The sequence below is a fragment of the Pithys albifrons genome, chromosome 8, assembly GCF_047495875.1.
Source record: "Pithys albifrons albifrons isolate INPA30051 chromosome 8, PitAlb_v1, whole genome shotgun sequence".
Classification (NCBI taxonomy): domain Eukaryota; kingdom Metazoa; phylum Chordata; class Aves; order Passeriformes; family Thamnophilidae; genus Pithys; species Pithys albifrons.
In genome coordinates, this window is record NC_092465.1 from 23,544,917 (window position 1) to 23,558,090 (window position 13,174).

General features: G+C 43.0%; 1 protein-coding gene across 3 annotated transcripts; it reads left to right on the top strand.

The window, feature by feature from the left end:
• The first annotated feature begins 1,252 nt into the window (after window positions 1-1,252).
• On the top strand, window positions 1,253-13,174 carry HNRNPA3 (heterogeneous nuclear ribonucleoprotein A3). 3 transcript variants are annotated; one of them, XM_071561971.1, is made up of 13 exons: window positions 1,253-1,361; window positions 4,707-4,814; window positions 5,290-5,313; window positions 9,076-9,198; window positions 9,289-9,435; window positions 9,518-9,728; window positions 9,961-10,050; window positions 10,111-10,218; window positions 10,346-10,426; window positions 11,117-11,263; window positions 12,428-12,553; window positions 12,640-12,711; window positions 12,798-13,174. In XM_071561971.1, exons 2-12 carry the CDS (start codon window positions 4,749-4,751, stop codon window positions 12,690-12,692), a joined length of 1,176 nt encoding a protein of 391 aa, XP_071418072.1. In that variant the 5' UTR covers window positions 1,253-1,361; window positions 4,707-4,748; the 3' UTR covers window positions 12,693-12,711; window positions 12,798-13,174. The 3 variants fall into 3 exon arrangements, with proteins under 3 accessions (XP_071418072.1, XP_071418073.1, XP_071418074.1); XM_071561972.1 differs by having other exon boundaries at window positions 10,126-10,218; XM_071561973.1 differs by lacking the exon at window positions 10,346-10,426.

The window sequence follows — 13,174 nt, forward strand, 5'->3', positions numbered from 1 at the left end:
CATGTGAAATTAATGACAACCCAAGTAAAAGGCATGAAATTCTTCAAATTCAGTGAGGCAACTCCTGTGGAAACTGCAAGAACTTTTGAAAATAAGAAACACATTTGTTGTCTTCCCTCAGTACTCTTATCCTGTGGGTAATAATCAAGAGAATAACCAAAATAAATGAAGAATTTTATTTTAAATAAAAAGATAAATTCCGTGGTTTACTTGATTGAGAGAAGGATGATGATAAATTGTTGGGTTTGGCCACAGTGCAAACAATACCTGGAGACTGCTGGGATCTTCAGTGAGTTTTACTCTCTATGAAGGCCTCTACCTTTCACAGAGATGCAGGAATGGTCAAAACCTTGTTTTAATTTCTGTACATAATAGCAGTGAGAACATTTCGACACTTATGTGGAATTTCTCATTAGTTAAACAAGTTTTGAAACCTTTACATAAATAAAAGATGCCAGTCTGAAACTCAGGTTTTGTTGCTTTGTTGTGGGTTTTTTGGGGTTTTTTTGCAAGGCAGGGGGTGGGGTTTTTAAAGAAACTGCAGGGTAAAATAAATTAGCAGATAATATTAAACTTACTGAGTCAGTAAAACCACATCAACTGGTTTACTCCTTTACATAGCATAAGGATATTTTTAAAGCGGTAAGTGCCAACTCCTCCTGCTTAGGTTAGATCATCAAACTAAAATAGTTACTGTGAGAGGATAACCAAGGCCAAAGAAACATTGACATTAATGGTAGACTTTCATAATGCTGCTTCTACTGATGTAATTTTTCAGAAGGAAAAATTTGTAATATATATGCTTAACTATGTTTTATTCTATACAAAATTCTTGCAGAATACCCTTTCTTTTGAACTCTCTATGCCAGTTCATGACAAACGCCGCTCCAAGGCATAGGCAATGTGTCAGCGTGGGGAAGTTTGTGAAACTGATTGCTCGGGTTTGTTTTTTCATCCGGAACGCCTGACCCGCGCTCAGTTCACAGGGCGAGCGCTCAACAGGCTCTGGAGAGCCCCCACCTTTAGCTGCGTGTCTGCAGCATTTCCAGGATTAACACAATACGTGGAGACAAACAACTTCCCAAAGGTCCTCTGCTTCTTGAGCATAGCTGATCCCGCTGCTCCATAGCCCCATTCCCGGCTCGGCTCCTCCCCCTTCCCGCGGATCGCTCTGGCGCGCGGGCACCGCCCTGCGCGCGCCCGGAAGGGGGCGGGGCCACGAGCGAGGGGCGGGGCCATCCACGCCAGTCGCGACTGCGCAGGCGCTGCCACCCCCACAGCGGGCGGGCGGCGGTTCGTGCGCGGGGCCGGAGGCGGCGTGGGACCTGCGGGGCAGAGAAGGCGCTTTCGCTGGACGTCCGGTACGGTGATATCTTGTCTTTTCTTACTTCTAGACCCCTCTCCCCCTTTCCCGTTCCCCACCTACCCTCGCTCCCGGCCCTTTCCGCGCCCCGGGCCGCGAAGGCGCCACGCGGGGGGGTAGGGGCGGCGGCGCGAGAAGAAAAGCGGTAACGGCCGCAGCGCGCGCGCGCGGCGCGAGCCCGCCTTCCCGCCACGTGACGCCCCGGCTCCATATTGGCGCTACGCGAGCCGAGCGGACACAAAATGGAGGTAACGGGGAGCGGGCTCCGCCAAGGCGGGGATCCGAGGGGAGGCGAGGCCGGGCGGCTCCTCCCGCGCCACGCGGAGCTGGAGCGGCTCGATCTCCGCCACAGCGCCGGGGCTTAGACAAGCGGGAGGGCGCGGGGTGGAGGAGACACGTCACGGAATCCTTCGCAGTTCCCGCGGCCGCCGCCTCCTTGCAGCGTTCCTGCCGCTCTCAAGGACCCGCGTTCCGCTGCGACACGGCGCGTTGTTCCGCAATGGCGCGGGCAGGAAAAGGGAGGGAGCGGCAGAGCCGGCGCTTCCGCCGCGCGGCCCCGCGGGCTGCATCCGCCATTTTGCAGCGCTCGGCGTGTGGGCGAGAGCGGCCCTGCCTCGGCCCCGGGCAGGGCTGTGGGCGGCTGAGCCCTCCGCAGCAGTCGTGGGCACACCGAAACACCTGGGCGCGGACTGGGGCAGGAGTAGGGAGAGGCGAGCCCCACACGTGCGTGTGTCATTGTTCTGCCTTCCCCGTGCTCTTTTCCCCCACCCCCCGCCATGTAGGTTACCCGGAGTAGTGCGCCAGGGAGATTCTATACACATTCGTTCTCCTCGGAACAGACTTCGAAGCGTTAAAATCTTTAGTGCAGTACTCCGCTTCTTGTAGCGAAATGCTGGTACATGTTGCAGCACCTCCCTAATATCCCTCACCCTTTCACAGGGAACCGTTGTTAACACTTGTGGCGAGCCTTTACTGATCACAGAGGTCGGGAAAGGCAAAGTACCTTTCTCTTAACTTTCTCCACTCCCCCAGCTACACGTGCCCAAGAGCCACGGCATTCGGTGGCATCCAGCCACTATATTGGTATGCAGCCCGAGGAAGCAGTCGTGTACAAACCTTGGTTCAGATAACCTAAACTTGATTAAAGCTCAAATACAGTCTGGAGCAATCGTGCCCGCCCTCCTTGGAGGAAAGTGGTAATGATGTTCCCCCCTTGCTTTTCTTCCCTCAAAACCTAAGGGGTTTTTGTCAAGTATTTCAGAGTGTTCTGAGCAAAAATAGTGCAGGTTTTTTTGTGTGGTATTTATCTTTATTCCCTTCGTTGCAAGATGAAACCCCATAAAATTAAAATGAGAAACCAACAGATCGCTCTAGTTTCTGTTCTTACGTTAAAAGCAGAAAAGAAACTGGATCCCTTAGCAAAACAGCTAAAAATAACTTTTCCATGTAAGCAATTGTTGTAGCAGTTTAGAGGTTTAACTGGAGGGGCTATGTTCGGAGCATTTGAACATGCCTCAGTAAGGTTTGAAAACCCATCACATAAGAAATTAAGCTTTTATTTTGGGGTTCTTTTCCAGACAGACATTCCTACTGGCATTGGGAATAAACTACTAGAGCTGAAAATCAAATGCTTTAACTTTTAGGTTTAGTACAGTGTACTAGTGTGTGCACTTTAGGTCGAACTTTAGCAATTTACAGAGAAGGCCAATACATCTCCATAGTACTCTCTGATTGGACAGGTAAACTTCCATCTTGAGGAGGTCTGTTTTGCCTTTATTAACTTCGTGTCTCCTGTAAAAGATACAGAAGCAATGCAAGTTCATTTGAGTAATGAGACATCCAGTGACTTTTTTTCTCGTTAAAAGTAACAGATTTGCCCTGAGACTACTTTCACTTCTAGAGTTAGGTTTGCATACATAAGGTTCAATGCTAGGTCAGCATTTAATGGCACCTGTGTTCAGCTCAGCTGGTGATGTGGATGAGCAGGCAGGCCCACAGAGACCATGCCCAGGAGCTTTATGTTGGCAAGCGTTGAGCCCCACTGGGGGAAGCAGCAGGTGACAAAATCAGAATGGGATTGCGTACTTCCCATTACATATAAAAAGTATTTAATTAACTTTATCCCTTTCCTTCCTAACAATTCCCAGAGTTTCATTTTGCCAAACAGCTGGTTTATAAAAAGCCCTTGAACTGTTAAAGTTCTGTTTCATACCTGCCCCATATGACTTTAAGAACTGACTAGCTTAGTTGAAGCACATAAATAGTAGTAGCTCCTAATTCAAACTGATGTTTGATTTAAAGGACTTCAGGAGCAGGTTTAATATTGTGTGGAGAGGAACTGAAAAAATTACAAACACTTGGATGTTACTTAATAAAACCTTTAAAATTGTCAATGCCTTAAATCATAATACTCAAGATTTCACAGTTAAATTTAATTTAAAGCTGGATTTTAACGTGGAATTATATTAAATGATAATTTCCACTATGAACAACAGCACATACTGGTCATTAGCAGAGACCTGCCTGCCTTTTCCTGTGCAGTATTTGCATGAGGAAAACCTTTAAAAAAATCCACAGCCCAAACAAACAAAACCCCCACAAACGCACCTAATCTTGTAAATATCTATAATTTTAGTGCATTTCCTTGACTGTTAGTGTTTCAAGAAACAGGCAAAGTAGCGATGAACTGTGGCAAAGATAGCAATACATTCATACGAAGACAAATAACTTCTCAAAAATATTAAAGAATAAGTAAAATAATAAGACTAAGCAAAAGTAATGCAGATGTCTAGTGCTGTAGGTTTCTGAGGATCAGCTGTTAAAATTTCTGATGTTGCAAGGTGGATTCAGTAAATTCCACTACTGTTGGTGGAAAATGCCTTTCAGTACAGAATAACACATCCTCTAGTGTTCCACGATGCTGGATTGGTGATTACAATAGGTTATGCATTAGGTAGTCCTTATAAGCAATATTTGCAAAATGTTACATGTTTTGGGGCTTAAAATCCAGAGAATTAGAATTAATATAGTGGGCTTAAGTAGCAAAAGTGGAATTTCCTGCCTTGTATCAATTGTATTCACGATAGTTATGTAAGACAGAAATAGAGGTTTTCTGCAGATTTTAGCATTGTCATTCCAGCAGTTGCAAAACGAGCTTATCAGGATAGCAGATGTTACTTTTGCAACTCTTCATCAGCAAAATAAGCTGAGGATTTTTACATTTCTTTTTTTTTCTACTTTTACCCATTTCCTCCTGTAAAGCCACACCTGTGCATTTCAGCCAGAGAAGGCCCCGTGTCAAAGGATTTGGTGTAAGTGCTGACTTATCCAACCTGTTTTCCAGGTTTCCTAGATCTGAAAGGCTGAGTTAGAGTCCCCTTACAAAATGGCTACTATTAAGGAAGAGAGAGATGTGGAGGACTACAAGAGAAAAGGAAGACGATCCTCACAGGTGAGAGGATTGCTTTTTTAATTTAAAAAAAGTAGTTTTAAGGGGGAAATATGAAAAAACCCCCAAGTTACCCATTTCTGTTATGTTAGTAAATACACTTTCTTTGTACCTTCTTCGTCCCTGTCTTAGCAGAGTAACTTTAAATTGCAGTTCATTGCTTACAATTACAAGGGGTGGGGTGTTAAGCATAATGGGGAAAATTTCCTTTTTCTAGTTTTCTGTTATGACAAAACCTATTAAATATGTTTCTAATTAAAACAAGGTGTAATTATTAAGAAATTCATGCATCCGCAGAGTATCAGCAGGAACTTGATTACTTCCTATCTTCAAAGTCCTGTTTTTACTGTGAATAAAGACAGATTCCTTTTTTTTTCATTTTTTTCAGTTTTTTTTAATAAAAAATGGTTGCCTGATAGTCACTGCAAATGAAAGCGAGCTGTACTAAGTAAAAATAACTGTTTTCTTTTGCTTCTAGCAGAAATACCGTAGACTGAATAAGGTGCGTAGTATAGAGAAGATGTTGGGGCTGTTTCTGGGAGGATGGGAGCTAGTTACTGTGGGGCAGGGTGTGGAAATGGGAGGGGGGGAAGTTCTTGATACCCTTCAGAAAGTAATTTTAAGATTGGCAAAAAGGGTATTAAATATGCTTATATAGCTTGTTACTGAGGCATTTTCTCATTGTTTATTTGGATTTGCTTGCTTTCTAACATTTTTTCAGGATGCTTGAACATTTTAGCTAGTTGAAACCAACTTTTTTCTGGAATGGTACAATACCTCAGTGTGGGAGGGCCTATACACCTGAATTCAGAACAAACCTTGTTGGAGTTGCATGTATCTGGTAGCGTATGGTTATTTTGTATTGAACTATGATGTGTAAATTCCTCCTGGAAGGAATGGTGAAACTCTCTCACTGATTTGTACTTTGGATAGACTGTAACTGAGGCCGCTCTGCCACATACTAAGGAAGCTCCTTGTACTTGACAAAAGTAGCGTGCACTGGAATGATCTTAAAAGCTGTTGCGTTTCTAGACAATGTGTTTCACAGAGAAAGGTGCTAAGGCCACAGTTGCCTCTTACGCTTTCCGATTTCAGAAAACAGTCTAGGACTGCGCTGCCTTGGGGAGAGGGTGGTCTCAGGTTCAGCCACTGCTGAGTGTAGGTGTGGTGTTGTCGGGCGTTCTGTGGACAGCTGGTGCTGCTCATAGGGGTGCAGTGCCTTGGAGGGCTCCACCTGAAACCCCTGCCTCGAGAGAGAAATACTGCAGCTCCAAATGGGTGATTTTTCAAAACCCCTGCCATGAAATTTCAGGTAAAGGCAACCTCGGGATAGAGGCAGTATGTACCTGCAGCAGCCTTGTCAAAAGGCATCGGGATTCCTGCAAAGATCAGGATTTTTTCAGGAATCTCCGGGTATTCCAGTTGCTATCTTTTCTTCCCCCCCCTGAGAGGTACAGTTAGACTGTGCTGAGTGTTTGGGGGTTTGGTTTGATTTCGGTGGCAGGAGGAGGGTGAGCAGAGGTGGGGAGCGGGCAGTGCCCCCCGTGCCAGCCTGTCCCGGGCCGCGGGAGGGGCGCAGGGCCCGCCCATGGCGCCACTGCGGCGCTGGGACCTGCGGCGGCCCCGCCCCCGGCTCCATATTGGCGGCGGAGGAGATGCGGGCGCTCACAAAATGGAGGCGGTCGGTGCTGTGCAGAGCTGTGGCTGTAGGGAGGAAGTGCACGGGCGGGGCAGGAAAGGATGTTCCCTGCGTCTTCAGGGCCTGTTATTGCCTTTTGAAGCCCCTTAAGCAGCTTCAGGGGAGAAACAAAGCGTCTTGCCGGCTAAAGGCAAATTGGGCGTTGTTACAGCTGCACTCCCCGCCTCCGACCAAAGCAGCGCTGCAAAATGGCGTGCCTGGCCTGCGGTGTCAGCTGAGTAGGAGGCAGCCTGCTGATTGTGTTGGAGCAGCGTGGTAACTGTTACACTAAGGAGGAAGGGAGAGCTTTTGCACAGGATTTGCTGCGCAGGAGAGACTGCTGCTATGAATAATTTCCATCAGAATGACTGAGAGAACAGTATATTGTGTGATAGAGGACAGCACTGAAAACCCCAGTGAGAACAAACTGCCTGAAAAACATAACTAATTCCCTAAGAAAGTGCTGCATTTTATTTCTGTGTAGAGTTCTATGACACAGATGTGTCCTGAGGATAATTTCTCTCCAACAGAAGAGAGAAGCTGTAACAGCAAATGCTCCTCCTGTATGAGAACAGCAGGTCGCGTGCCCATAATTACCATAAGCACAAAAGGACTTCACTTTCCCTTTTAGGAGTGACCTGAAAAGTTGTATGGTCATTCTTTCAAGATAAAAGCAGTCTGAGTCATTAGGTGAAAACCTTCATAGCCTTGAGGGATGTCAGGGAACTGTAAGAAGTCTGTCCAGTTTTTCCTTACATAGGTTTTTTTCATTTTTGGAGTAGTTTAAACTACAGTTTCACAAAATAAATTGCCTTTGATGTGTGTAAGAGAGTTTGAAACACTTAGTGCTCCCAGTTTTAACATAACCCAGATAAAAATTAAGTATTGTCAGTAGATGTAAAAAAAAAAATCAGCAACAGAAAACAGCACTTGGCCTAAACCAGGTTCTAGGTGTTCTACCCTATAACATTTTAAGTTTACCTGTAGTTAGAACAGGGATTTTTTTTAAATTTTTGTTATTTATAGTCCAGACCACTTAGAAGACAGTAGAAGAGCTTTACTTTGTAGTCACAGGACCATTGACTGTTTATCATTTATATTATGTTCTCCTGGTAATAAAGCTTTAAATAGAAATCTGTAACTGAGAATGCTGCCTCAGTTTGTCACAAAGTTTAGTAGGTATAAGGGCAGCAGTTTGCTTCCCAGACAGATCTTCATAATTTTTGCTGTTGTTTCCTGTAGTACAACCTGAACATTATAAACCAACAATTTACTAAAGCACTGTATAATTGAGAAAATCTCACTCGGAGGGATGTACGCTTTCCTGGCCAGCCCTGTCACCATGGCAAAGGTTAAAGCACTTCAAGTTTCAAGCAAGGTGTCTACACATCGAAGTCTGGCTGGTTTTATGTAGTTCACCTCTCAGGATGATGCTGCATCTGGTCTGGTTTAACGCAGTGCAGCAGAAACTGGGAAGCCTGTTGCGCATTCATGCTGCAGAACTGAAGTCATACACAGCAGAGCTAGCCAGCACCTTGTGGAGTGTTTCACTTCCACAAAAGTACCTGCTTGCAAAACAAGACTTTAGTCTGGTGTCCTTTTTGTAAGACTTCCCTTACAGTGGGAGAAAATTCTAAAATAGTTTTCCATAAACTCCTGTCAGTGGTGTGGGGAAACTCCTTGCCTGAATGCAGCCCTGAAAGAGAGCAGAAACACAGCTGTGCTTCTTAAGCCCACTTTAATCGTGCTATAGAAAACTTGGCACAGAAAATTTTCACATTTTAAAATGTGCCTAGTCATATATAGGCAATATTGTCAAAAGCTTCAATTAAACTCACTTGTTCTGCGATGCTTTTAAAGTTACCAATCTTATTCCAGTAGTTGTGCCCAGTACTAGTCCTATATTTTGTTACTCAAGGCATTTTTTTATCTGTAAGACATAAGTCTCTGTTGCTTCACATTTGAGAGGTGTTTTCCTGTAACACTGAAACCCAAATACATAGTTCTACTATCTTATGTGTACTCCAATTAGAAAGTTATCAAAGTACAAAAATTGAAATTTTAAGGAATTATGAAGTAATGCATTTCTTCAAAATGCATAGAACTAACCTTTCAAAATTGATACCCCCGAGACTCTCAGTTTGAACAATCACCCTTTTTTCTTGAATACTGTGTCCTTAACTTTATTATAGTTCTTCGTGATTATGCTGTGTAAAGTGTTAGAACTTACTTTATCCAGCAGTGCTTCATTGCTGGTCCCTACAGAGCAATCTGCACCTCAGAGACGGGCATAGAATGAATGCGCTTTCGGGGAATTGGGGAGCAACCAAGTTATTTAGTATATTGAAACCCCTTTACTGTTTGTCTTTGAGCACTCTTTAAGTTGTTACTAGTGTCTTAATTAAAATCACACCTCATTAATTGTTTACTCTGCTGCTGTCTATACCCATTAGAAGTAATTTTTTTTATGTAAATGTATTCCACCTATTTGTAGTTACAATGTGCACAGATAATTTTTAGTAATTCTGTGAAATTCTAATTCTGTTATTTGTATTCAAAATATGTTTTCTGTTTCTGATTTTGTAGGGCCATGAGCCGAAGGAGCCAGAGCAGTTGAGAAAGCTGTTCATTGGAGGTCTGAGCTTTGAAACAACAGATGATAGCTTGAGAGAGCACTTTGAGAAATGGGGCACACTCACGGACTGTGTGGTAAAGTGTCTAATATTAGTTTGTGCTTTTGAAAGGGTGTAGGTACTTCCTCTAGGACAGAGGTGCAGCGTACCCCCTGTGTTTTTGCAGGTGATGAGAGACCCACAAACAAAGCGTTCCAGAGGCTTTGGCTTTGTGACCTACTCTTGTGTGGAGGAGGTGGATGCTGCCATGAGTGCTCGACCACACAAGGTCGATGGGCGCGTGGTTGAACCAAAGAGAGCTGTTTCCAGGGAGGTGAGTTGGTGTTTCAGTTAACCATATTTCCTAATGTTTACCTAGTAATTTAAAGCACTTAATGTCATTTTTGGCATTGCAGGATTCTGTAAAGCCTGGGGCTCATCTTACCGTAAAGAAAATATTCGTTGGTGGAATTAAAGAAGATACAGAAGAGTATAATTTAAGGGAGTACTTCGAAAAATATGGCAAGATTGAAACCATAGAAGTCATGGAAGACAGGCAGAGTGGAAAGAAAAGAGGCTTCGCTTTTGTAACTTTTGATGATCATGATACAGTTGATAAAATTGTTGGTATGTAACTCTTTAGTGAGAAATTACTTACAGGATAAAAGTAGGAATGTAGGAATTCCGAACAGCAGTACCTGGAGTGAGATATTTGCATAATCGACTGCTTTAGTGTTATAAGAGATGGGGTTGATTTAATGTTCCTTTTAAAAGTGTTCTCTTTAGCTTTCTATGAGATTTTTACAGCATATTGCTGTGATGTGATTTTCTAACTTTCCTATTTCACAATTTTCTGTAGTTCAGAAATATCATACTATAAATGGACATAACTGTGAAGTGAAAAAAGCACTCTCAAAACAAGAGATGCAGACTGCTAGCTCTCAGAGAGGTGAGTTGTAGTTATGCATAGTTATTTTATGTAACAGACTTTCAATTAATGTAATTCAAGTGAAATATTTTGTAGGTCGTGGGGGTGGCTCAGGCAACTTCATGGGCCGTGGAAACTTTGGAGGCGGTGGAGGGAACTTCGGCCGAGGAGGAAACTTCGGTGGAAGAGGTAAATGGAAATGGCTGGAATATTTATGTAGAATGTGATATCTGAGGGTTTTTTTTTATTTTCCGTGTCAGTTGACTTAAACATTTAACGTGTTCTGGAAAACAATCTCATCTGTTTTGTGTTCTAGGAGGCTATGGGGGTGGCGGTGGCGGTGGTGGGAGCAGAGGAAGCTTTGGGGGTGGTGATGGATACAATGGATTTGGTGATGGTAAGTGTGTTGTTCAGTTTTTTTCCCCCCACAATGCTTGAATCAGCTCTAAGTCTTGCCTTCACCTTGGAAACAAAGTCTGCTTTGGTGATAATGTGATAATAGCGATAATGAAAGTTAAATGTCTGCTTGTAGAGCTGTGAATAATTAATGTCTTTTTGTTTTCCCTGCAAAGTGGTGGGTGGAAAAAAATACTCCTGTAATCTCATATTGTGAGGTCATGAAGCAGCTGTTAATGATTTTTGAGAACTAAATGGGGATTCTGGTGTCAGTTGAGATGACTAAAACTGAACAAAACAATGGCCAGCTATCATACCAGAAATGTTTTCAATTAACTGTAAGACTTTTCATAGCTCAGTGGTATCTTTTGCATGATGACGTTTGGATGAATATCCAAAATACTTTTGAAGAGAAAGATGTAAAATACCAAAAAGCTAAAAAAGGCAATTATCACGTCAAAAGGGTTTGAGGGAAGTAGTGTGTGATTACTTGGGTCCTGATTTTATAAACGTGTTTTTTCCAATTAAACAGCTTAGATAAATTATGCAACCACAATGAGTATAATACAGGGAAAGTGCTGTGGGACATTTTTATTGTGCAGTTTGTATTGATTTGGGGTTTTTTGTTAAATGGACCTTTTCTTAAAAGTATTCGGCTATGGTGTGTTTAGTTTGACTCTTTTATTCAAAGGTGGCAACTATGGCGGTGGTCCTGGTTATGGCAGCAGAGGAGGTTATGGTGGTGGTGGAGGACCAGGATATGGAAACCCAGGTGGTGGATACGGAGGTGGCGGAGGAGGATATGATGGCTACAATGAAGGAGGAAATTTTGGTGGTGGTAAGATGCCACTTCAGTTTACAAGGCGTGAAATACGATGCGGGAATGTGCAAAAAATGAGTTGTACAAGTAGGTTTTTTTTTAGGGCAGTTAAATGCCTCCCTGACATCCGATCCCGTCAGATCTTGGAAGCTAAGCAGGGTCAGCCCCGGATTAGTACTTGGATGGGCGACCTCCTGGGAAATGCTGGGTGCTGTAGGTTCTAGTCCTGAGGACTTCACTGTCACTGTCCAAGCTCACTCGGCCGTGGCAGATGAACCTCAGGACTTAAACGGTGGGGCCAGTTCTACGCAGGATAAGCCTCACCTAAAAATCCACTGCGGAGGCTGGAAGGGCACACCCACGTGGGGGGACAGCCCTTCCCAAATCTTGGTTCGCGAAGCCAAGCCACACACACACACACAAGTAGGTTTTAACCTAGAATACCACAGTACATAAAGAAGGTTCTTTTTTGTGTGGATCAGCTTTGACACACTGTAACACTGTTTTGCCTGGTATGTATTTTTGAAAAAGTTTTAGCACTAAATCTGTGTGTGAAGGCAAAAGTACGAGAATTTTAAAGGTTTTGACCGTTTAAAATATGTTGTTGTCCTTAATTCCAGTTCACATGTAGATCACATCCTCCTGTGTAAAGACTATGAATCTAAGTTGTTACCAAGTTTTTTTGTTGGCCCCTAATTTGGGGAGTCAAGCTACAAAAGCTGCTGCATGCTTCCTTATAGTTTCTGATGCACATATGCAGCATGCCAGTGACAGTTCTATCACTTTTTGGAGCAAATAAATTGTATGTAATTAACATTATTGTCATACGTGCAAAGTGGTGGGCAGTGGAAGAATTGTAGTGAAACTCACATGCTTTTTTCTGATTTTAGGGGCCTTAAATTTGTCCTAATGGGTTAACGTCAAATCACCTGCTCAAATTGTAAATTTTCCAAAGTCACATGATGTTTTTCATCTGAAGTAAAATACCACTTGCTAATCCTAAAAATGTTAAGGATTTTCTGGTACTTGTACATTTTGCATAGAAGGAGCTTGCAAAATGCTTAAACTTCATATTTTTAATGGTTGTTAACCATTCCAATTTACTTTTACATTGGATATCATAATTTGGCAAGCTTCATGCCCTAAGTGTTGAACAAACATGACTTTAAATTTTTGTTTCAGGTAATTACGGTGGAAGTGGAAACTACAATGATTTTGGCAATTACAGTGGACAACAGCAGTCCAACTATGGTCCCATGAAAGGTGGTGGCAGCTTTGGTGGCAGAAGTTCGGGCAGTCCCTACGGTGGTAAGCATGATTTTGTACAGAAAGTGTTTTTTTAGTTCAATCTCCTTGTTAGTCTTGTATTTCAATATACACCCTGTTTTTTGTAGGTGGTTATGGATCTGGAAGTGGAAGTGGGGGCTATGGTGGTAGAAGATTCTAAAAATGCTACCAGGAAAAGGGTAGGTGTAATGCATATTTATAATGATGATTAATAATGTACAACTGTTCACTGAGAGTAATAATTTTCTTATCCTGTATTCAACAGGCTACAGTTCTTAGCAGGAGAGAGAGCGAGGAGTTGTCAGGAAAGCTGCAGGTTACTTTGAGACAGTCGTCCCAAATGAATTAGAGGAACTGTAAAATCTGCCACAGGAGGAACGATGATCCATAGTCAGAAAAGTTACTGCAGCTTAAACAGGAAACCCTTCTTGATCAGGACTGTCATAGCCACAGTTTGCAAAAAGTGCAGCTATTGATTAATGCAATGTAGTGTCGATTAGATGTACATTCCTGAGGTCTTTCTCTGTTGTAGCTTTGTCTTTCGTTTTTCTTTTTATTTTCCCATTACATCAGGTATATTGCCCTGTAAATTGTGGTAGTGGTACCAGGAATAAACAAATCAATGAATTTTTAACTTTTCAA

Coding starts and splice junctions, on each gene's coding strand:
- HNRNPA3 (XM_071561971.1), top strand. CDS start 4,749: ATGGCTACTATTAAGGAAGAGAGAGATGTGGAGGACTACAAGAGAAAA. Junction 9,199..9,288: donor GCACACTCACGGACTGTGTG/GTAAAGTGTCTA, acceptor GTGTTTTTGCAG/GTGATGAGAGACCCACAAAC. Junction 12,554..12,639: donor TTCGGGCAGTCCCTACGGTG/GTAAGCATGATT, acceptor TGTTTTTTGTAG/GTGGTTATGGATCTGGAAGT.